At 35.5% G+C, this 26,007-nt stretch overlaps 2 protein-coding genes across 4 annotated transcripts in view; one reads left to right on the plus strand and one right to left on the minus strand.

The window, feature by feature from the left end:
- LOC148954204 (serine/threonine-protein phosphatase 2A regulatory subunit B'' subunit gamma-like) overlaps positions 1-26,007 on the minus strand; it is a 251,242-nt gene that overhangs the window by 40,001 nt on the left and 185,234 nt on the right. For all 3 annotated transcript variants that reach the window (XM_089086036.1, XM_089086038.1, XM_089086037.1), the window contains exon 6: positions 7,076-7,289. In XM_089086036.1, the coding sequence (XP_088942162.1) occupies positions 7,076-7,289 (214 nt within the window). The remainder of the gene's footprint in view (positions 1-7,075; positions 7,290-26,007) is intronic.
- The window catches only part of BEAF-32 (Boundary element-associated factor of 32kD), a 29,152-nt gene continuing 17,254 nt past the window's right edge, over positions 14,110-26,007 (plus strand). Inside the window, exons 1-2 of the mRNA XM_089086981.1 lie at positions 14,110-14,185; positions 19,725-19,848. Coding sequence (XP_088943107.1) covers positions 19,739-19,848 — 110 coding nt within the window. The 5' untranslated portion in view covers positions 14,110-14,185; positions 19,725-19,738. The remainder of the gene's footprint in view (positions 14,186-19,724; positions 19,849-26,007) is intronic.

Consider the following 26,007-nt stretch of genomic DNA (forward strand, 5'->3'; position numbering starts at 1 on the left):
CGGGGGTTTGGGGGCGGCAGCCCCCCAACTGTGCCTCCTAATCCCTGTACGTTTTAAGGTTCGACCTTGTAACTCAGCCTCTTTAACTCTTTAGAAAACGTAGTTTTTTTCAAATAATTTCTGCACGTTTTTGTACAGTTTATTACTTATTATTGCTTGACTAACTGTTAGCTGATCGTGTCAGGAGTTGAAGTTGGGGGGCTGCCGCCCCCAAACCCCCCGCTCTTGAACATTCTTGTGTTAAGGCTTTTAATTCCTGAATACTCAAATCACGTCGTACAGGGTGCCTCCTAATCCCTGTACGTTTTAAGGTTCGAACTTGTGACTCAGCCTCTTTAACAGCCCCCCAACTGTGCCTCCTAATCCCTGTACGTTTTAAGGGTTGACCTTAGTAACTCAGCCTCTTTAACTCTTTAGAAAACGTATTTTTTTTCAAATAATACACATAAACAGGTCAGACATGCTTTGTTATGAAAATTGACGCGCAGATATTTTCATAACAAAGCATGTCTAACCTGTTTATCTGTATTATTTGAAAAAAACTAAGGTTTTCGGGGGATAATTTTTTCGGTCTGAAAATATCAAAAGGCCCTAACAGGTCGAATTCTGCTTCGAATGAGTCCTCATTCAACCAGATCCGTTGCCAACTGTGGCCTGTAGGCGTGGCTAAAAAAAAAAAAAAAATGATTAATTTTAAGTGGCTATATTTGTTTTTTTGAAAACAGGGAAGGAGTTATCGGATTTAGCTGAAATTTCGAGGATAAGCTCCCGGGCCCTAGGAAAGCTTAACCTATAAATTTCAGCCAAGTCGTACAACTTTAAAGGGGGGCTGTGGTGGGAGGGTCCAAACTTCCGGCCCAGTTTACCCCATGAAGATAAAGTCGGAGGAGGATGAAATTTTGCAAGTTTCTTAGTTTGAGCTTGGGCTACAAAATGCGATTACCGCCGTCTCTCTGCGACCTCTAGGACCTGAAATCGCTTAACATTGTGGTGGGTCGCCTCTTTATAGAGGCACAAGTGTGCCTCCTTGATATGGCCTTTACTTTTCTTTAAAAAAAACTTTCTTTTTCGTAAAGTTTTCGTAGTGTATATATATATATATATATATATATATATATATATATATATATATATATATATATATATATATATATATTTGAGCAGTATTTTAGAAATAGAAATGTCCCTATGTTAAAATTAATGTCGCTGGAGCTGTTTTGTTTATTATTTGCAGATGACATAGTATTGCTTGCGAAATCGGCTCCGGATTTGCAAAAGATGCTAGAGATTTTGGATAGTTATCTGGAGAGTAAAAAATTAGTTTTAAATATTGAAAAATCAGTTATATTAGTTTTTGGAAATGATGAAAGGGAAAAGAATAAGTTTTATTTTAAAGGGAAAGAGATGAAAGAAGTTAAGAATTTTATTTATTTGGGATGTAAGTTCACAAGTTCAGGGAGATGGAGTGATCAGGTGCAAATAGCGAGTTGGAAGGGTCAGAAGGCTTCATGGGCATTATTGAAGAGTCCCCTTGGGCATCTAGGACCGGCAGATATTAAGCTACAGAAGAGAATTTTTGAGACGAAGGAAGGCCCAGCATTGAGTTACGGTGGGGAAGTTTGGGGTTTTGAAAAAGGGGAAAAAATAGAGAATTTATTTAGGACATTTCAGGAGACTTTTAGGGCTAAGCGGGAAATTTAATAATCTGGTGTTAAAGGGTGATCTAGGATTGTTTTCATTGAGGGTAAAAAGATTGGTTAGAATGATAGGATACTGAGAAAAGGTGATTGGTTTACAGAATAATAGGTTAGTAAATGCAGCTTATCTGGAGGTGTTGCAGGATAGAAGGAAATGTTCATGGGCTTCCCAGTTGAAATCAATATTAAATAGTTGTGGGTTATCAGGTGTTTGGAATGAAGGGAAGGGGATAGGGCTGGAAGTAGGAAATGTAGCAAAACTAGTAATGGGAGTGCTTGAAGATCAGGAGATTCAGAAATGGCAGTGTGAAGTCGCAGCCTCGGTGTCCCTCGGCATTTACCGGCAATGGAAGGAGGTCTGGGGATATGATAATTATTTTAAAGCGGGTTTAAATAGTTAAGAAATTAAGTGGTATATATCAGGGAGGAGTAATTTTCTAGCACTTGGAGAAAGGAGGAAATATTTAGGGAGGGTAAGGGTAAAGGAGGGTCCTTACTCATGCCCTATGTGCAGAGAAAATGGGGAGGATCTGCTTCACTTCATGGCCCTTTGTCCCGAATTACAGGATCTAAGGAAAGATTTATTTTTTGTTAATGTGGGGACAAGTGAGTGGTTGGTTTCAGTAATGGCATCAAAAAATTATGGGACAATAAGAATGATAGCAAAGTATATAAAATTGGGTATGTCACATAGAGATAGATTTTTGTAAAAGGGGTGGGGTGAGTGTGGAAAGTATTGTTGTATGTGTGAAAGTTGTTTTCTTGTTTGTTATTTTTGTAGTCATGGCCCTTGATTGATGTAACATACATCTATCTATTTATGTTAGTTTAATGATATCGTGTGCTTTATCATGTTTTTGTAATGTTTTGTAATTTTGCGTTGTTATTGTTATGTAGGCTACCATACTTTGCTATGAGTGTTATAATCATGTTATTATTTTGTGTGATTTTCCTTTTTTTGACATGGCCCAAAGTGGCTTTTATTGCAATAAATATAATAATATATATAAACATATATATATAAATATAAATATATATAAATATATATATATATATATATATATATATATTTAAAATATATAAATAATATATAATAATATAATATAAAAAATATATAAATATATATATATATATATATATATATATATATATATATATATATATATATATATATATATATATATATATATATATATATATATATATATATATATATATATATATATATATATATATATATATATATATATATATATATATATATATATATATATATATATATATATATATATATATATATATATATATATATATATATATATATATATATATATATATATATATATATATATATATATATATATATATATATATATATATATATATATATATATATATATATATATATATATATATATATATATATATATATATATATATATATATATATATATATATATATATATATATATATATATATATATATATATATATATATATATATATATATATATATATATATATATATATATATATATATATATATATATATATATATATATATATATAATAATAATAATAATAATAATAATAATAATAATAATAATAATAATAATAATAATAATAATATATATATATATATATATATATATATATATATATATATATATATATATATAAAAAAAAAAAAAAAAAAAAAAAAAAAAAAAAAAAAAAAAAAAAAATATATATATATATTTATATCGGTGCGTACAAACAGATCCTCTCATTTGATCTGCCATCAGCGGTCCAATTACCCTGGAACACGTATTTTGGCAGAAACTTTCTCAAAATGCCTTTGAAACCAACTTGAGACTTCAAAACCTATTTTTAATTCCTAAAAACATCTAATAATAACATTACACTACTAACTACCGATTTTCATGTCTGTATTGACTTACTTGACTTAAGGCTCCTGCCGAGGGTTCAGCGTAGAGAACGATGAGACTAGGTGCCTCCAGGTTGACCTATCGCTTGCCAGGCTCGCAGCTTCCTCCACCGGGATGTGGGCTTGGGTGAGGAATTCATCGGCTTTGTCTTTCCACCTAGTGTGTGGGCGTCCTCTGTGTCGTTTCCATCCGTGTAGGGTGGGGTCGAAGTCAAATGCGACCCGTGCTGGGGCGTCGCGTGGCATGCGAAGGAGGTGGCCGTACCACCGAACAGTACGCTGGGCGAGCTGCGTCGAGAAAGGAGTTTGAGCCGTACGTGATAGGAGAGTCTGGTTGCTAACGAAGTCAGTCCAGTGAAGTCTTTCGATTCTTCGGAGATGTTTCGTCTGAGTGACATCAACGGCGCTGAGGATATATTTGGCAGCTGGCCACGTCTCCGCTCCATACAGCAGGATGGTGCTGACTGACTCATTGTAGATGCGCATTTTGGTAAATCGGCTTATGTTTGGCTTTCGCCAAATGCTGTTAAGCCTCCCAACGAGTGCTGAAGCCTTGGCAGTTCGAGATGTAAGCTCTTTTGTGATCAAGCCATCATTCGACAGAATAGATCCCAGGTAAGTGAAGTCTTCAACCACATCTACTCGGTTGCTCCCGACGTTGACTTCCTTTACAGTAGAACGGGACGTGGGGGGCTCAAGGAGCATAACTTTGGTTTTCTGCCAGTTGATCTTCAGTCCAACTTTCGAGGCTTCTTCTGAGAGCACCTGGAGAGCTTTGGTCATCTTATCGACGGTGCTCGCAACTAGCGCTATGTCGTCGGCGAAGTCAGCATCAGAGAGTACCCGGTCTTCGAACTGAAGACCGAATTGAAGGTGCTTCATCGTGCTGGCCATAACATGGTCTATGACGCAGTTGAAAAGCTCGGGAGCGGCGGCACAACCTTGGCGGACGCCAGTCTTCACCATGTATGTATTGGAATAAATTAATTTAAAATTAGTTTCTTCAAAATTAGTGTTCCAACGTTGAAGCCAAGTTTCGCGTCCAAGAGAAATCTGACTTGTCGACCCGTGAAAAGATCTGATACCGCCTATGTTTCTATCTGCAAAAACGTTCTCCGGAGCACTCGCACCCCGGTCCGGGTTTTTATAATGGGTGAGATAGGGAATGATCATACTGGATAATTATATGAACTGTGGTTTTAAGTTTTAATGTTGCTCCTTACTTTCAGTTGAAAAAACTTGTTTTTTTTATTGAATTTCTGATCATTTTTAAATATTGCTGGGAAATCCTGCGTCCCCTTCATAGAAATGTCCCTTCTCCAAGGAAATATCCTCCCCCTAACCTCCTTCTCTGACTCCCCCCTCCAGAAAAAATCCATCCTAAAAACGTCTGTAACCTTCCAAATAAACAATACTATATGTAAACAATGGGCAAAGTTCATTACTTGCAGCCCTTCCCCCGGGAACCATGGGGGGATTAAGTCATCCTCAAAGATATATTTATTAGATTTTTGAATATGCTGAACAAAATGTCTATCTCAAAATTTTAATTGGGTGACTTCGGGAAAAAATGATCGCGGGAGGGGGCCAAGTTGCCCTCAAATTTTTTTGGTCACTTAGAAAGGGCACTCAAACTTTTAATTTCCGTTCGAATGGGCCCTCTCACGATACTCTAGGACTACTGGATGGATAAGATCACCCCTGGGGAAAAAAAACAAACAGATAAAGACACATCAGTGATCTTTCTTATGGCAAAAAATATAAAATTCCACATTTTTGTAGATAGAAGCTTGAAACTTCTATAGTAGGGTTCTTTGATACGCCGAATTCGATAGTTTGATTTTTATTAAAGTTCTATGACTTTTAGGGGTTGTTTTCCCACTTTTTTTGAAAACACGGAAAATTTTCGCAGGCATACAAATGTGATGCTAACTTTTGATGGGTAAGACTAAACTTAATGAAACTTATATATTTAGAATTAACATAAAAATCCGCTTCTTTTGATGTACCTTTGGTATCAAAATTCCGTTTTTTAGAGTTTCGGTTACTATTAAGGGTCACTCCTTACAGTTCCTTACCACGAGCTATTTGATCATGGTATGCATGCAATAAACCGAGTGTGTAAAGAACAATTTGCCTTGTTGGTTTTATATATTTTTGGTTTTCAGTAAAGCACTTGTCAATTTTACGACGGCATACGTGGAGGGTTTTCTATTTTTGTTCGTTCCCAGAACTCCTTTTTACTTTTGACCTATACTTATGTTTAGGTTATCTGATATAACGATTGTATTTCTTCCTCGTTTTACCCTTAACAGCACTATAACAGGGTTATAATAGCGTTCCCTATTTTTGGGCTATTTTTTGGGCTAGTGATTGGTCCTGTTTGGGCTATACGTTATGCTAAAAACCTGGCAATACTGGATTAGTATTCGGTTCGCTTTCTGTGCAGAATCAGCTCAAAAATGTATATCTCTTGCCGGCAAAATTGTGTTTTAAGTGGGTTCAGCTAATTAGTTTATATAGTAACATATTTATAAGGCGAAAGCGCCTGGTTACCAGGTTTTCTACAGCCTCTTCACTACTCGGCCGTGTTTCTTTCTAAGTAGAAAAACATCCAGAAATAATCTTTTGTGAAACGAGAGAAATATTTGAACTTAAATAATTTCAGTAGTAATATTTATAGGAAAGTTATGGAAATTGAACGGAGCCTTTTAATGAAGTTTTATCTTAATGAATGAATTATTTGAATTTCTTTTTTCTAATGAACCCCTTTTTAATGAAAAGTTTAATTAAAAAAAAAATGACGCCTCGAAATTGGCCAATTTTAAAGAATTCATTTACAAATTAGTTAAACAAGAAAACTGAAAAAAAAATCTTCGAAAGTTTCTTAGCAGCTTTCCATGACCTAAAGAAGTGAGAGTACCAAGGACAGTAATAATGCAATCTGATTGTCTGAATTGATTAAGTAAAGACTGACACAACCATGCACATGTCTTAAAAAGTTAGAAAAATCAGGTTTCAATTTTTAGCGAAAAAGACCTCCATATGTCGTTTTTGGTAAAAACTCATACAGAATCAGAAAAAACTAAGCTAAAAATGCATGACACCGAACAGGTAAAGAAGGCGGAACTTTCTTTTGAAATTGTTGAAGTGGTCTTTGGGAGCCAACGGATGGTGAATGTCTGAATTTGTATCGACGAAAATCGTTGCAAATGTAACGTATTATGTTTTTTATTTATTTTGAAGGTTCAATGAGGCAATACTGACGAGAAGGGGAGACTGTCTTAGAAACTTAATTTGGAACAACAAAATTAAAAATCTTAACTCCCCCCCCCCCGGATACGGCCTTGGTGGTTGGCATACGATAACAAGTCATAGACATGAATTAATGTTATTCAAGCCCACCACGGAGCTGCAGGAAGGCGATCTATCTTTTTTTCTTTGTACTAACCTTATAAAAATAATTCAAATCAAAGACATTCAAGTATCCTTTGTGATCTACATCCAAAATCCTGAAGAAATATTGGAGAGCCTGTGGCGTCCTTTTGTTATCCAAGGCTAAAACGAAGTCAAGGTAGGTTTTGTAGTCCATTTCTCCACCGTAAGTGAGACATTCTTGAAAAACTCGATCAATAAATATCTGGTTCAAAGTGCCCATTCCATACCTGGAAAATAATGAATATTCACTTACAAAGAAACATGAAGTCTACTTGTAAACAATCTTGCGACTAAAAAACTTCTCGTTCTTGTCGCCTTCTTAAAATTTCAGACAGACGAACCAACCAGGTGGAAATTAACTTCTAGTTCTACTAAATGCCTTAAAATTTTCTCAAAGAAGAACCAATTAGGTGAAATTTAAACTTTTCATTCTTTTTACTGGCTTACGCTTTCATACAGGAGAACCAATTAGGTAAAAACTGACTTAAATTTTCCCGTAGGAGGGTTTAAAACCAGTCGTATTTTCGAAATAAGGAATAAGATCATTGACTAACGCGACAGGTTTTATAAATATCTGATTCGACGTTCCCATTCCGCGCCTTAAAAACATTAAATTTTCAACTATAGAGAAACAGATAACTTATTTGTAAACAAATCTTGTGACTATGAAACTTTTCGTCCTTGTTACTGTCTTAAAATTCCATTTTGGAGAATCAATCCGATGGAATTTAGCTTTTCCTTCTTTTGACTGACTTAAAATTCGTCATTGATGTTTTAAAACCAGTTACAGTTTTCAAATGGTGGGAATATTTATCTCTCCAGAAATAAGGAATAATTTGATTGGGTAACATAAATACGTGACAGGTTTTTATCCATATCTTGGGCCACGTTCCAATTCCAAACCTCAAAAAATTGAATTTTCATCTACAGAAAAACAGAAAGCATACTTGTAAACAAATCTTGTGACTAAATGAATAAATAAATCAGTTTTTTCCACTGAAAGCAAGGAGCAACGTTAAGCTTAAAACGAACAGAAATTATTACGTATATGAGGTGGTTCCCATCCTAGTCAATACCTCGCTCTTTACGCTAAAGTTCAAATTTTGTTCCAATTCTTTAAGAATGACCCCTGAATCACAAAGGCCGTTTAATTAGAATAAATAGCTCTTTAGAAAGTACTAAAAAACTTTAGCGTAAAGAGCGAGGTATTGACTAAGTAGCGAACCCCCTCATATACGTAATTATTTCTGCTCGCTTTATGTTTTGATGTTGCTCCTTACTTTCAGTTGAAAAAAACCTGTTTTTTTTATTTAATTTCTGATCGATTTTTAAATAATACTGGAAAATCCCGCGCTCCCTTCATAGAAATATCCCTTTCCCCATGAAAACTTTCTCTATGGAAAGATTCTCCCACGTAACCCCTCCCCTGACCCCCCACCAGAGAAATTCCCCCTGACCCCCCACCAGAGAAATTCCCCTAGAAAACGTCTGTATACATCCCAATAAACAATACTATATGTAAACAATGGAGAAAGTTCATAAATTGCAGCCCTTTCCCCGGGGACTGTGGGGGATTACTTCATCCTCAAAGACATAGTTATTATATTTTTCGACTATGCTGAACAAAATGGCTATCTCAAAATTCTGATCGGGTGACTTTGGAAAAAATGAGTGTGAGAGGGGTCCTAGTTGCCCTCCAAGTTTTTGGTTAGTTAAAAAGGACACTAGAGCTTTTACTTTCCTTTCGAATGAGTCCTCAAGTGATATTCTAGAATCACTGGGTCGATACGATCACCCCTGGTACAAAAACCAAGATAAACACGTATCCATGATCTTTCTTCTGGCAAAAAATACAAAATTCCACATTTTTGCAGATAGGAGCTTGAACCCCTACAATAGGGTTCTCTGATACACTGAATCTGACGGTGTGACTTTCTTTAAGATGTTATGACTTCCCCCACAGGTATTTCCCCCTTTTTTCGAAAATAGGGCAAATTTTCTCAGGCTCGTAACTTTCGATGGGGAAAACTAAACTTGATAAAACTTACATATTTAAAATTTCCATAAAAATTCGATTCCTTTGATTCCGTTTTTTAGAGTTTCGGTTACTATTGAGCCGGGTCGCTCCTTACTTACAGTTCGTTACCACGAACTGTTTGAAAACTTAATCTTTGTTGCAATCTTAAAATTTCAAACAGGGGAAATTATTAGGTGGAATTCGGTAGGAATTCGGTAGAATGCCGCTGTACCTTCAAATATGAAGAAAACCTTTGCCCCTACATCATAGGAAGCGCAATAGCGCTGCCTAAGTAAAGAACGATGTTGGCACAATGTATTATTATTTTTTTTCTTTTAGACCAGGGCACTTCGTATCAAAAGAGTTACCGAGAGACTCCAAGAAGGACTCATTTAATTCCAAGTTTGAACGGCTAGTGCCGCTTTTAACAGTCGAAAGGGATATTAAAACAGCTAAAACCCCTCTTACACACATACCTTTCATCAACACATTTAATGAAAATTTTGAGATAGCCATTTTTTTCAACATAGTTAAAAGATCTGGAAATTATGCTTTTGAGGAGGATACTCCCCCAGAGCCCTCATGGCAAGTGCTGTAAGTTATGCCCTGGGGGCATATAAGGTTTTTTATAGAAAGCGTTGTCATAAAAACTTCAAAAGGGTTCATTCGAATGGAAATTCAAAGGGCTAGTGCCCTTTTTTACAATCAAAAGTGATTGGAGGGCAACTAGCCCCCCCCCTCACGCCCACAATTTCCCCAAACACATCCAATCAAAATTTTGAGATAGACATTTGTAAGTTATGCCCTGGGGTCATATAAGGTTTTTATAGAAAGCATTGTCGTAAAAACTTCAAAATGGGCTCATTCGATTGGAAATTGAAAGGGCTAGTTCCTTTTTTATAGTTGAAAGTGATTGGAGGGCAACTAACTCCCCTCTCTTGCCCACTATTTTCCCAGACACATGCAATCAAAATTTTGAGATATCCAGTTTCTTCAACGTAGTTGAAAGTTTTAGAAATCAGGTCTTTCAGGATGATAAATCCCTCACAGCCCTAAGGGCAAGGGTTATAAGTTATGCCCTAGGAGCATTTAAGGCTTTTTATAGAAAGCGATGTTGTAGAAACTTCAAAAAGGGCTCATTTGAATGGAAATTGAAAGGGCTAGTGCCCTTTTAAATAGTCAAAAGTGATTGAAGAGCAACTAACCCCCTCTCACGCCCACCCTTTCCCCAAACATCCAATTAAAATTTTGAGACAGCCATTTTGTCCAACGTAGCTGAAAGTTCTGGGAATTTGGTCTTTGAGGATGAGAATACCCCCACAACCCTCAGGACAAGGGTTGTAAGTTATGTCCTAGGGGCATATAAGGTTTTTTTATAGAAAGTGTCGTAGTTTTAACTTCAAAAGGGGCTCATTCGATTGGAAATTGGAAGAGCTACTACCCTTTTTAATAGTCGAAAGTGATTCGAGGGCAACTAAGTCCCCCTCTCACGCCCACCATTTCCCCGAACACATTCAATCAACAATTTGAGATAGACATTTTGTTCAATGTAGTTGAAAGGTCCAGAAATTATGTCTTTGAGGATGACAAACCCCCCACAGCACCCAATACAAAGGTTTAAGTTATGCCCTGGGGACATGGAAGGTTTTTATAGATAGCATTGCCGTGACAAGTATGTGTCCAATAAGAGAGTCATTCATACTCCTGCCATTTACCCGTGCCCCAGCCATTTAAACATTTGCCTCTCAATTACTTGGACTATCTGTCTTGGCTTTTCTCTGTCTACAATTACCCAGCCCAGTTTTGATGCAACGTATTGCCCAAAATACTTGATAAATTCAATTCAAAATCAACGGACTCGGTCGAGGCCTTCGGCCTCGACCGAGTCCGTTCAAACTTCAAAAAGGGCTCATTTAACTGGGAATTGAGAGGGCTAGTGCCTTTATTAATAGTCAAAAGAGACCAAAAAAAGAGGCTCAGTCTTTTTCCCTGAAAAAGACTATGTTAATATAAAACGAACTGAAATTAATTAAAAAAAAATTCACAAAATAAGTATTTCAAAAAAAGTAAAGAACTCCATTAAACCAACAATGAACAAAAATAGAGCCAAATAATCTACCAAGCATACAACTACCACAAATCGGTATCAATAAATAAATGAAACCCAAAACAAACGGAAATTAAAATAAATCACAGAGTCAAACTCAAAACGAGCAGAAATTGCTATTAATAGGGTTCTAAACTCCCATGCTATCTAAAAGCCAGAATATAATTTGTACTTTACTGAAAAAAAAATCTTTTAAATGTTTTCATTTTTATAACTTTAAGAAATCGAAAATTAATTAAGATTTTAAGGAATAAATATCCGCATATGTATATTAAACTGACAATGTACTTTTTTCAGTAGATTCATTTGAATTTTTTTCAGTACAGTATAAATTATATTCTGGATTTTAGAAAGAATAGGGGGTACTCTTGCATTATGTGGGCATTTCTAAAAATTAAAGTTTGGTTACTGATATTTAAATAAAATAAAATAGGATTAATAAATAATAATTCATAAAAAAATTTGGGATATATATTTGCAGATTAGGGGGTTGGAGATAAAGCATAGCATATATTAAATACCTAACCTAGGTACCTTATCTCATCCTAAACCCCAAAAACAACAGTTTAATATCGTATACGCAATGAAAACCACGCTATCATTGCCTAGTCTATAGCGTTAAACATGTCAAAACGGATTTTATTAATGCCTACTCTATAGCAGTTAATTATTTGGCTCTATTTTTGTTCATTTTTGGTTTAATGGAGTTCTTTACTTTTTTTGAAAAACTTATTTTGTGGAAAGTTTTTTTTTAATTAATTACGGAAAAAAATAAACAAAACACCCCACTAGTCCCCCCCTTATTACTTGGTACATACGCTGCACAAGTCTTGTGTTTGTTCTCATGTTTCTTTCCTTCCATTTTTGTCCCTTAGATTTTTTAATATTTACATTTTTTTATTGAATTTTACCTGTTCTTATCTTTTCAACATGTCATGACCAATCTCAGATTAAATAATGCATAATGAATGGTTTTTTCATTCTGATATTTTTAATTTTGGCATTTTTTCCCAATCTTTTGCTTTCCGTTGCTTTTTATGCTCATATGTTGGTCCAGTTTTTATTTTTTGACTTCGAAATTTGAATTTGGCACTTTGGGGCTTGTGATAGGAAATTTTACATAAATATTTTATCTTACCTGCACAGCTGCGCCAAAGGCAATGACTCAAAATTCACCATTTTTTTTTTTATGCAAGAAAATAAATTTTAACATTTTACTATCCTTAGGGTCCAATTAATTTATAAGGAGGTTCGGCAATCACAAATTGTTTGAAACAAAAAATCTAAAAGAGACTGTAATGGCCAACAGGTAATTTTTACCAAATTTAGAGAAGGGGTAAAATAGAAAGATTTCGGTCAGAAATTAACTACATTCTCATACTAAATAGGAAAAGTTTAGAACTAATTTTAAACCAAATAATTTCAATGACCACGAACTTCCTATTTAATATTCTTTATGTGAACATAATTTACTATAAAGAAGGCATTTAAATTTCGTCAACTTAATTATTAGTTTTGACAAAATTACACCTAAAACTTAAATAGGAGTAGAAACATTCCTTATTTTGAGATAATTTTAACACAAGACACGTACTCATGCGTATATTGGGACGGGGCAGACACAGGCAGGCCTTTTATCGGGGGGGGGGGGGGGGAGGAGAGCCAATAAAAATAATTTGACAATTAGGATAAGAAGTGTCCATCAATTAATACAATTTTACGATTTCGGGGAGACCTCAGGCTCCGGAACTTAAAGAGTGATGTTAGCAAGATCAAACCAAACATAATGCTGCTCTAGACTGGATAGTTGGTAAAGTAAGTTTGTTTTCCCTTTGTTAATCAATTCACGAATTGATTAGGCATGAAAATAGAATGAATGTCAATACAACTGAATATAGAAAAATTACATAACGAGGTTTTTTCTTATGTGAATCAGGAAATGGGGGATTGCATTGCCCCGGGGGAATTTTCAAGGGGGAGGGAATGCACGTGCAAGATTTTTCTGTCTGAAATTTTAGCATTTTAAATGAACAATTGTCCATATTAACCGTTATTGTAATATTTTCTTTGGGGTATTTTGCCGCCTTCTTCGGAAAAAAAATGCAGTCTCGTAGCTTTTGATAAGCAATTTTAATTTAACAGATTTTACATATTCCATCTCCGTGCAGCTTGGAAATACCGCACAGATTAATCCCTCATGCAGCATGGAGAAAATCTACCCTGACACCACATTTGAGACCACAAAAACAATAAGATTTAATTAAATGAATGACATAAACACGGTGTTGTAGTAATAGCAACTATGTCCCGCAAACTGATATTGCATAGGTCCCCGAAAGATCTATATATATATATATATATATATATATATATATATATATATATATATATATATATATATATATAGTATATATATATATATATATATATATATATATATATATATATATATATATATATATATATATACATATATATATATGTCCCATTTTTTACATTTGCAGTTATGATTAGCAGGAGTCGCTCCCTATGTACACGGCAAAGCCGTTGCCAAGAGCTGTTTGATTCTATTAGAGTACAAAGTAACGATTCAATATCCACGTGTCGCAGATGTAATCTCACAAACTTTGCTCTAGATTTAGTCAACTCTGTCGCAAGAATTCTCCCAGGCAATTCAATTACAATTGAGCAGTACTTAAAGAATAGAGAATCTTCTTGGACACTGAAAAGATAAATTCCTGCAGAGAAGGAACGTGAAATCGATGCTTTGGATAAGGTGGTTTTCACGCCGGGAGGGAAATGGGCGGTCGTCTCGTGAATCACGCAATGGCCAAGTCCTTGAAATGCAAACCTAGTCACGTCACGAATCAATGGACGTGAGATCCGGTTCGTAGTTTTCATGCGCATGATTATTTTCCAGTCCAGACGAAAACAGTAAAGAACTTACTTTGTGAAAGAAAGGAATGAATCAAAAAGAGATTCGAAGTTAATAGATTTAGGTAAGTATATAAAATGAATGGAAATCAATTTTCTATATTAAAAACTATTAAAATAATTAAGACGTCACATCAGGCCATGAAGAGGGGGCAACCCCTTGCCAAAAATAATGAGCAATACAATAAAGCTACAAAATGATTAAAAATCAATTGTGCATGTTAAAAGTTTATTAAAATAATTGCGACACAAATAGTTAACAACCTAATATTTGAGCTTGTACACCTTAATTCTGCAAATTAAATTTCTCCAAAACATGAGAGGTCACTCGCTTTAAAAACCGTGTACAGCAGATGGCATACATCGCCGAGGTATGCCATACTGGAAACGGAGACGCATGAAAAAATTGCAATCCAAAATATACACTAGGTGGCGGAGAGGGGGTGACCCTTTGCTAAATAGTGAGTAATAACTCAAAACCGTATATAAAAATCCATTTTGTATCTTAAAATCTATTAAAATAAAAAAAGTTTATAACCGAAAAGCTTAGCTTGTATCCATTAAATCTGTATATTAATTCTTTCAGGTCACACGCGTCACTTAAGTGTGCCATGCTTGGCACAAAGAGGCATGACAGAAGTATGCGGTATAAGATATACACTAGGTGGAAGAGAAGGAGGAGACTCCTTAGCGAAAATAATAACCAATAAAGGATAATCCATGCATTTAAAAACTGCAAACAAAGTTATAAAAACAATCCCGAGACGTTTCACTGCTGATCATACGTGAATTTCAAGCCAGTTCTAAACTGATGCTAGGCTAGAAAGGAGTAGGAGCTGTTAGAAATTAGGCCTTTGAAGTCGGAAGTGTAATTCAGTAAGCTTAGCAGTGAAGTCGATGGAAATCGACCAACTATGTCCAGGGGGCAGTGGCGGATCCAGGGAAGGGGGCGCGCCCCCCATAAAGTAGTGTAGTTTACTTAATTAACGCAAATTTGCGTTAATTAAACTTGCTCATAACGCAAGTTTATCGGATCAACCTATTTTGCCCTCCCCCCAAAAAAAATCCTGGATTCGCCCCTGGGCAATGGGGATGATTGCCCTTAGGCTTTGAAAAAGACCTTTTTTTGGTATTTTCATTCAATAAATCGAAAAAAAAACAGGTAAAATTCTAGACTAAGGGGCTTCTCGGTATCTCGGAAATTAGTTGAGTTAGGTGAATGAAACTTTCAGGAATTAATCCAGGGGCTAACTTCCAGGGAAGGTATTGCAAGCTACTATCTCTACCCTTTCCTTACTGTGACAAAAATTCTGATTTTTTTCTAAATTATGAAAAAAAAATGGTTCACCTTAATTTTGAGTTTATAATGTCTTCTTCAGTGGCTGTAATCACTTAAAATATAATAATAATAACCTGTATTTAATATAATTCCTATTATTTCAGTGGAATTTTAAGCCTTATCAAGGTTTTATCCTAAATTTAAGAGCAAATTTATAAATCTTTAAAACCTTATAAAGTCAGGATTGACTTAAGTTATGAGGCTCATAACAATTTCATGTGTCTCATTTAAGCAGAAGATCGATATCTCAAGGTTTAATATGGGTTAACACAAAGATTGTAAAAGATAATCAAATGCCAGTGCCCTTTGAAGGAGGAATGGGACGAGGAAAGTACCTCAAAATATCTTCCCAGGGTATATTTTGGTCCGAATTCAATTTTGAAAGTCTGATTCACCTAAATCAACTACTGTTCAAAATAACAAGAAGCCCCTAATCTAGAATTTTACCCAAAAACAAAAAGGCATCCTCCCGAATTCTGAAATATACCTTTTTTGGTCTCTTCGTCAGAACAAATTTAAACAAATCCTTGCCTATTCTTACATTTTTGTAAACTGGCCCTGGTAACTCTCACTGATGACAGCCTTCTTTGATTTCTGGCTTTTGTATATGTTAGTTTTTGACAGTAAGTTTTGTATTTGAGCTTATTTTTTTTAACTTAAAAAAGTAAAAATAAAATAAGAATTTCATTGATGATACTAGTTAAATGTTGTTTTAATTTTCATTTTAAATATATTTTTTATTCTATTAAAGTTCTCAAGTCTGAAATGCCAAATATTATTTCCATGTCATGATTCATTTTAAAATATTCCCTTTTTGTATTTTCATAAAAAGAATTCTTCCCAACGTTTTCGTGAATTGGCGCCACTGGCCGTATCCAGGCGTTACAAGGGAGGCCCGGGAAATCAATTAAACCTAAGGTACCTCTGACAGTCATATAAATAGACATTTCCTGAACGTAAGGAAGTAATAATTTATTTATTGTATAGTTTAGATAATAAGAACACCCAAAGTAGAGTTGTACCAATATCACCAATCATAATTAATTATAATATGCGTTCAAAAATACCAGATAAGGCCGAAACTATTTGGTTAACCTTTTCTTATTATAGGTGCAAAAAGAACTAAAATGTCAGCCTCTTTTGCTTATTTTGAGCATATAAAAATTGGCATGGCGGTTTTTGCCCCTAGACTTTGAGAAAATTAGAATTTCATCGAGAAATCAAAAAAGCGATAAATTTTACCTAGATATTTAAAAATACCTTCACCCCCTCCCCCCATAAATTTTCTTCAATTGACGCCACTGCATATAAGAACTTTATTTAACAGGTAAAAGCCATTTTAAGATGGAACGTCAAATAATTAGCGTCAATTGGTTTCTGGAACCCGTCAAGAGCGCCAATTTATGGAAGTGTAGGGGAGGGGGTAAGATTCTTTTTCATTTTCTTAAATGAAGACATGAAATATTTATTTCTCAAAATCTAGGACTTAATAAAAATTAGGTAAAAATTAGGTAATAAAGGTATTTTTCAAAATCAAGGACAATAATAGCAAGGACAATAATAATGTAAGTAAAAGTAAATAAGATAAACGATTAATGAAATAAACATAATAAATAAATGAATAAAATAATAGATAAATAAATAAAAACATAAATAATAGAGTGGAGGAAAGTGAGTATGAAGTAAAGTAATAAACAAATAATGAATATATAAATGAATAAGTAAAATTAACAATAAAGAAATAAGGTAAAATATAAATAATGAATCAAGCGAAGTAAGTATGAAGTAAATAAAGTAAGCGCGTACACTACACTCACACTCGAACAATATGACTTTTTTCCCTTTCTACTCTAATAAAAATTTAAGTTCTATAACTCAACGCTTTCTGAATTGAAGTCAAACGAATAATAAATTCATGCCCAGGGTTGTACATCCTAACTTTTTTTCCTTTTTGTTTTTAGTCAATGACTAAGCAGAAATGCAATTTAAAAATATACAAATGCAAGTTGAACAAATGAATTGCACAAATAAAAAACAAAAATCGTTTGCTAGAAAAAGTAATTAAACGCAGAGCTCGACAGATTTTCGGAGTTGGAATTGCCGAAATTCAAAGTAGACGTACGAACTCAGTATCGAAAACTTTCGGACTCGAAAGTTTTTACCCGAGTAAAAACATACAATTAAAGCACAAAGGATAGCGAAAATGAAATTTGATTGCTTACTCTGGTTAACACGAAACAACCAAATAAATCCAGAAATATTAGGAAAATTCGGGAATTCTATTTTTACCGAAAAAAAAACTCCTGGTGTAGCTGTGCAGTATTTTCAGTAGCGGGCGCCCAAAAAAGTGGGTAAAAAATAGACAAAAGTAAGCTAAAATACATGCCACCGAACAGCTTAAGAACCCGTAGCTCTCCTTTGAAGGTGTAATTATTTTTTGAAATCCAAAAGAAATGTTAGTGTTTGAATTCTTACGGTCGAAAAGCGTAATTAGTTTTTTTTAACTAATTAGTTAAAAAAAATTTATCTAATTTTAACTAATTAGTTTTGCTTTTATTATTTTGACGGTTTTACGTGACAAATTTGACGGACGTGTGAGACTGTCCTATAACTGATACTATTGCTAACAACTCACTGCAGCAACAAGCCGCCTAAAGCTAATACAGCTGCGTACGCTCCTCCTCTATCATAATCCACTCAAAGCCTCCCTCTCTACGTTCTCCCAAGGAAATCCAATTTCCTAGAACTTTACAATTTTGAAACAACCAAAGGAAAAATTTTAGTTTTCAGGTATGAACTGAGTCCAGGGAGGGGTAAACATATTTTGATTTCATTGGCGCATTAAAAAAACTTACCCAGAAGAGATTGTAGGCTTAAAAGCCTTTCAGGAATGGATATAAAGCAAAATCAGGTCCTGAGAAAGTGCTTTCAACCATCTACTCCCATTGACTTCAAAGGTTCTGTTGAATTTTCCCCCAAACCATGGCCAGTTAGAGGTAGATACGAATAATTGTTCAATGGATGTAGGATGATGAATAAAATGATCCTCCAGGGCCATTTATGGTGCTTAGGACGTCGAATCGATGTTTGAGTTGCTGGATCTTACAAGGACAGGTAGTAGGCCTGTCGCCCTATCTTGCGGCAACAGGCATCAAACCCCGGACTCCGAATTGCTAAGCAGAGTATCAAACTATCAATCGACTGCGTTACCGCAGAGTATTATTTCTACGGGAATCCCTATAACACTTATCCCATGAATCTGCGATTTTCACGTCCGATTTATCGCACACAATATTTTGCACACACAAAAACCACATCTATGTGACAGGGATGGTCACAATAGATAATGTGTGAAGGGCATGCCATTTTCCTAAATAACTGGTTTATAAGCACCTTAACAATGAAGTTCTGAACCCCTCAAAATTCTCAGAAAAGTATATTTCGTGAACGAATTCTTTAAGAAAAGACTAACGTCATACACTTTAATCAGCTTACCAAGGATAATTGAAAAAAAAACTTCCTGGATTGGTTCATTAGTTCATTTCCTTTCCACAGTTCAAGTTTCTAATATCTTTTATTTCTAAGAAAGGAGCAAAGTATAATCTTTTTTTTTTTTTTTTTTTTTTTTTTTTTTTTTTTTTTGTTGCAATAAGCGAACCACTGAAGTATCTAGGACAAAAAATAAAACAGTTTTGCCCTCTGAATCCATCTTGGGTCTTTTCAAACCTGAAATTTTTTTTTTTTTACAGTGTTTTTTTTTTGTGTTTCAAAACTATGAAGTTTTTAGGGATGTCGCCCATTTTTATCAGTGTTACCACGTTCAACCGCGAAAATAAATAAGCAAAACTAACTAGTTAGATTTGACATCATTTTTCGCCCATAAAAATTCAAACAGCAGTTTGTTGATTCCCAGAGACAACTACACTTTCAGAGGAAAGCTATACATTCTTATCCCGCTACTACCAATAATTAAATTACTGCACAGGGGCTATTTTTCAGTTAAAACTGAATTCCCGAATTTTTTTAATTTAAAATATATATGGTTATTTAAGTTTCGACTTCAGCAATCACAAAAAAATAATTTCACTGTCCCTGGTACATTTAAGATTAGGAGGTAGTCTATATGAGATATACTTTAGGCTAGCACTGAACAGTTTTTCTGTTAGTTTTAGAATTGCAAAACCAATCACAAGACTGAAAGAAGGTTACTCGAGTTTTATTTTAAGTAGTTTAGCCTGATATTTTAAAACTAAATTTTGTTTAAGGCCTGTCACAGAACATGATTACAACTCGGATCAAACTTGAAAATGCGATTGATAGTCCATCAGAAAGATACGAGGTAGACAATACCACAGGGTTACCACTACTTCCGAATCCAGAAATGGCAGCGTAAGTAAACATTTTCCAAATATTTCTCTCATCTTCGACAAATCAAAGTATCTTTCCTATCGAGATGAAATCATCAGGACAGAGAAATGTTATATCCATTGATATTTAGGTAGAATTATGTGGGAGTTGAGAGCAAGGCCGTATCCAGGATTTTCGTTCGGGGAGAAGGGGCGGGGGTTACAAAAACTTAAAAAACGGCATCAAAATTTGTTTATAGCCTATGTATTTTTTTAAATTTTTACGAGCAAAAAAAAAAAAAAAAATCGGCCCTAACCCCTTCCCCTGGAAACGACTTTGGATGAGAGCCATTTTAAAAAGCTTTAGAACAATTTACAAAAATTGTTTCTCTTGTGTGCGTTTGGGATTTTCCACGCAAATAAATATAATTCCTACGTATGCAGCCGAATACTCCGCACGCCTTTGGTAAATCGAGAACAAATCTCACTGCCACGGACTGTAGCCCTGGAAAATTCCATACACGGAGCAATGTAGGCCAGATAATCTGTATAGCTTGAGGGCTCCAAATTAGAACCCAAGCTCCCCTAGTCCTTTTATATGGATATGTTATACCTTTTTGGCTCTGTAGAATCAGGAACCTGATTTTCAATCGTTTTAGCTTTAAAACTCTAGTGCTCTTTTTAATATCACGCCACTACACAGTGCCAATTTATATAATTTTGCCCCCCCCCCCCGAAAAAAAATTGTCCAAATAGGGCGAAAATGCCATCGAACGACAATTTGAGATAACCAATCGGTTTACAAATATGAAGTACTAATCTTGCAATCACTCCATTTTCAAAGGGTATACTATGCGGGATGGCTCATTTTTTCCTAAAATATGCCGCTCATACAAAATGAACGGTTACTATAGACCGTTTGTACAGCAGTATTAACGGCTACACGATTAAACCCATTCAATTCAATCCCATGCAACTCAACCTACCCTGTTGTAAGGGTTGAATTGAGCGGTGTTGAGTTAAAATAGGTTCAATTAAACGGAGGTTGAATTGAGTGGGGGTTGAGTTACATGGGAACCTTCTTGTATTACTGATGAAGGCTCTTGGAGGCAGAGCCAAATTCTGCTACTTTTCTGCACTGTTCCTACACCTATGAGTCGATTCTTTTCAATATCTGTTTTATTCCCAATTTTCAAAACAAAAAATGTAATTTATTTTTAGAAGTAATCAAAAGCATAATTCAGGTGACTGCGGCAGTGAATAGCAATGTATTACCCTGGATAAACATTAGTGTTGCATGGTAAAAAACACGGCATCGGACTTTACAGTTCCTACCGGCGGTGCTTATTTCCATTTCATGGCCCTTCAGCAAGGAAGTGCAATGGGGGTTGGGGGCTAGCCATCCTGTGCTCTTCGCACGTCCTTCCTATCCACCTACCCAGATTTCTCCAGTTACCCATTTAGTGTTGAATCGACTCTAGCTAAGCTTACAGTCATGCCACTGACCCCCGTTTCAAACCAATAACAAGCGACACCAGGACTCTAATCCCTGTCCTCATGGACACAGGATTTCAAGTATTTTACGCTCTTTTATCAATACCTTTGAGCAAAAAAAGGACAAATCCGAAAAAACGGCAAACAATTCAAAATACAGTTAAAATAGAACTCTTCTTATCAGTACAAGTTATAGAATAAATCTTGATAGGTAGGAAGAAACTTCCCGCTCCTGCCGCACCCTTAAGTCCCTTTGACACGTGGAAAACGACCGAAAAATAGTATTGAAAAAACATAAAGCTGAACAGACATGACTTGTCTCATTCGTGATTTTGCTAGGAGATAATAATACGCAGTATTCAAGTCTTGTCACGAAACAGGAAACGCCAACGCGATTTCATCACGAAGACTAGTAACCTTGGTGATTTTCGTGCCATGCGGAGAATATTCATCAGCTAAACCGCTAGGAGCCAAACGTGTCTGATGCTGGGAACATGCTTGTTGCAAGTACACACGCAACCATTACCTTGGGTTCAAATAACAGCCAGTTATAATTTCACGTAATTAGTTGCTCACATTTCAGCCGCTAAAAATCTAATAATTAAAGTACCAAAGACAGTGAGAATGAAATCTGATCCTTTGAATTGTCTGATTGTAAATTTATACAACTGTAGCCTGTATATCTTAAAAAATGGCGAATTCAATGTTTTATGAAAAGACCTCCACATGCAGATGTGCTGTTTTTGGTAATAGTGGATGCCAAACAGCGTTGCCAACGCTAGGAAATAAACTGTATCAGTCTTCTGACTAAAATGGTACCGCGAGCAGGGGCGTCGATAGGGAGGGGGGCAGTTACCCCCCCCCCCCCCCCGTAATGTGGAGAAAAAAATTGTACTTGTGTCTTATAGCCACCACACTCAAGTTCTGTCGAGAATTATGAAAACTACAACAACGAATTATGAAAACCAGACCGCATTATATTAAATAGATAGAATAAACTAAGCTAATCTAACCAAAATACCAACTAAATATTTAATTAAAATATAGCTACAAAGTAGTTTCCCACCGAGCCGAAGCTAATATTGTCTGGTATAAAGACCATGAAAACCGGTTATTGTCTCATGTTCGCGATACAAGATCTTGAGCGTCTATATGCTTACCTAAGCTATGAATGTCAGGTCTTGATTTTTCTTCAAATGATAATTTCGACAGGACCTGTGCCTGTCATCATCAGGTTCAAATTCAAGTCTCTTGCCATAATATAAAATCACTAAATAAAATAAAACTAAAATCACTGAACAACACTAATAATGAGCCGAACCCCTCCTATAGGCCCAACCTTTTTGAGATCTACTAGGATAGCGGCCATCAACGGCTCTACCAAAATTCGGGCCACGTTACAAAAATAATTCCAGGTTCGGCAAATTATTAGTGTTGTTCAGTGATTTTAGTTTTATTTTATTTAGTGATTTTATATTATGGCAAGAGACTTGAATTTGAACCTGATGATGACAGGTACAGGTCCTATCAAAATTATCGTTTGAAGAAAAATCAAGACCTGACATTCATAGCTTAGGTAAGCTTATTACCATCTACCATTATCATGTATAAGAGTCACGGTGGCCTCAGAGAATATATTAATAACTATGTTGAAAAAGAGCATAAAATAAGGAACCTGATAATACCATTTTTATTTTCTGTTAGGTTTGTGTTTGTGTTAGGTTTGTGTGAACTGTCACAAATGCGACTTTAACCATGAACAAGAGCATAAAATCAGCAATCTAAAATGTCTCATTTTGTTCTAGCGACGAATAAACGGCAAAAAAAATATTTTGATTAGTGGTATACGTATGACAGAAAAGGTCCATAGCTAATTAGTTTTGCTTATTTGTTTTCATGTTTGAACGTGACAAAACTGACAAAAAGCTGGTACAACAATAACGACTTCATAATTCTAAAACGACCAAAAGAAAAATCTTAGAAACTCGCGCTTTTCAGTTATGAATAGACCTAAGATGTGTCCAGCGGGCAAAAATGTTTTCGATTTGATGCCATTTTGCACTTTCAGTGCAAAATGGCAATCGCCGTAATGGATTCAATCGCCGTAACTCAAGTGCTGCTCGGCTGCTGCTTCTGTCCATGATACCATAAATGTGGTCCAATTAAAGTTCTTGTGACGAATCGAAGGGGTAAGGTGGTATGACTTTCTCCCGAACACCCGTTAGTAGTTGTACTAATAAATCTGACCCCCAAATCTTGTCAGCTCGTAGCCCGAACTTTACGGCGGTTCGTCCATTTGGTCCGTATACTAGCACACTATTAAATCTTGAGCCCCCCTTCTTGTGCAGAACGGGAAGCGCCCCCGTGAAAGAACCCGGTTCAGACGGAGGGAAAGCTTTATCCAATATCTTTCCCCAATAAGTACTGACCTCCAAGAAGCAGTCACGCTTGTACAGGACCGTTTGAACGTCGGACTGGAGGCGAACTCTACGCTGGATTACGAGCAGGAGCAATAAGTCAAGTAAGGCAAAGATTCAAATGCGAGAATAGTATCATTTTAGCAATAAGATAACGGGGGTTTGAAGTTATTGGGTTAAACTGCTTGTCATTTGTGTTATTAGTCACTTTTGTCGCTCGTATATGGTGTTTCTAAGTCAAATTCACTGAAAAAAAACGTGACTAATTTTTTTCTCAATTGTGTTTATTAGGTGTTTTCATAGACAAGCTCCGATTTGTTGGATTATTATTTATTATGTTATACGATTGTTTCAAATTAATCGTATTTAAACTTATGTAAACTGATAATTGCTATGCATTGAAAAAAGTTGGTATAAATTGGATAAAAATAAATAGATTGATTTGAATAAAGGACTTCATAACAACAACATTATGATTTTGGTCATCCATGTAGCAGACCCTTCCCGTTCCCACTTCGAATTTATATAGTAGAGAATGTGTTACATGATCAATATGCAATCGTCCATTGCTGCACCAATCAGGGGCTACCACTTGTCACAAGCACTAAACGTCATTTCGTCGACTAGGAAAATCCATCAGAACCACTAACCGTCAGAACGTCGACTGTCATAACATCGACACGTCAGTTCATCGACAGTCACAATCGCTACCCGTAAGAACGTCGACAGTCAAAACATCGACACGTCAGGACATCGACAAATTTTTTTTATAAGTTTATATAATAGCAATAAGTATATAATAGTTTAGAAACAAATTTCAGCTATATATTTGCACATCAGGGGGGTGGGGATTAAGCATAGCATATATTAAATAACATATATTAAAAACCTAATAGCATATATAAAAACCTAAATAGCATATATTAAATACGTAACCTAACCTAGGTACCTTTCCCCCCTAAACCCCAAAAAACTAAAGTTTAAAAATTTTAGATGTTATGACGGATTTTGTCGATGTCCTGACGTGTCGATTCTATGACTGTCGACGTTCTGACGGGTAGCGATTGTGACTGTCGATGAACTGACGTGTCGATGATGTGACGGTTAGTGGTTCTGACGGATTTTTTTTCGATGTTATGACGGATTTTGTCGATGTCCTGACGTTAGTGGTCCTGACGTGTCGATGTTATGCCGCCTTCCCCACCAATTATTCTGAATCTGTAATCTGCAATCCGTAACACAAACTCTTGAACGGAGAAAGAGGGAGTCTCCCCGTGGACGAGTTACTGCTCTTGAGGTCAAAACGAACTGTTCAACTAATCTACTCCTACCCACGCTACTGGGGTTGCTAAATGCCACCAAGGTGAGCATTATTAGTCACTTACTATGACGCCAGTTATCTGAGGTCACCAAAAAAGGGCAATTGAAAACGGTGCCTTAGGTAAATCCAGATTGGGTTTAATCGCAAGAAAATAATGGTAATGTTCCTCACCCTGGTTTTCAACAAGTTACAAGTGGGCCATGAAAAGGTTCTACTTTGTCGAGAAAGGGACATTTAACTCGACAGTATGGAACCAATCGCCCCCCCCCCAACCCAACGAGATAATTTCTGAAGTTCACGTCCCTATCAGTATGAGCCTGTGTGAATTACCAAGGAGATCAAAGTAAAACCTTTTTTTTCCCTATAGACCCATCTTAGGTCTATCAATATCTGAAAATTTTGATTTTGTTAGATTTTTCTTATGGTTGCTTCATGAAGTTTTAAGGGCAATATCATATTTTCGTCTGTACTGCCATGTTGAATTGTGAAATAAATAAGCAAAACTAACTATTTAAATTTGGCAACGCTTTTTTCCCATAAAAATTGAAACTATAACATTCTTTTAATTCCCAAAGCAACTACACCTCCATGCAAGGATGCATCCAGGATTTTTGTTCGGGGGGGGAGGGGGGACTTACAAAAAACGTGTTTCTCCAAGGGAAACATATTTTCTTCAAGGGAAACACACAAATGTGGGACTTCAAGGGAAAGTTATACCTCCTTAAGCTACTTGGTGCCGTTTGTTTTTAGCTTATTTTTTGTCTGATTTTTCACCAACATTTCTTTTTAATTAAAAATTGAATTCCTGATTTTCTTAATTTTCGCAATGTATGCTTATGTAAGTTTTCACTTAATCAATATAAACAATGAGACTTCATTTTGACTGTCCATGGTAACATAAGATAACATGTTAGTATCCTTATTTGTTTAATCAACATCTATGTTCCATTAACCTCTTCTTTGACTCTTC

This window comes from Artemia sp. Qi Xiang Cuo, chromosome 3, assembly GCF_049724085.1.
Source record: "Artemia sp. Qi Xiang Cuo chromosome 3, ASM4972408v1, whole genome shotgun sequence".
Taxonomy (NCBI): Eukaryota; Metazoa; Arthropoda; class Branchiopoda; order Anostraca; family Artemiidae; genus Artemia; species Artemia sp. Qi Xiang Cuo.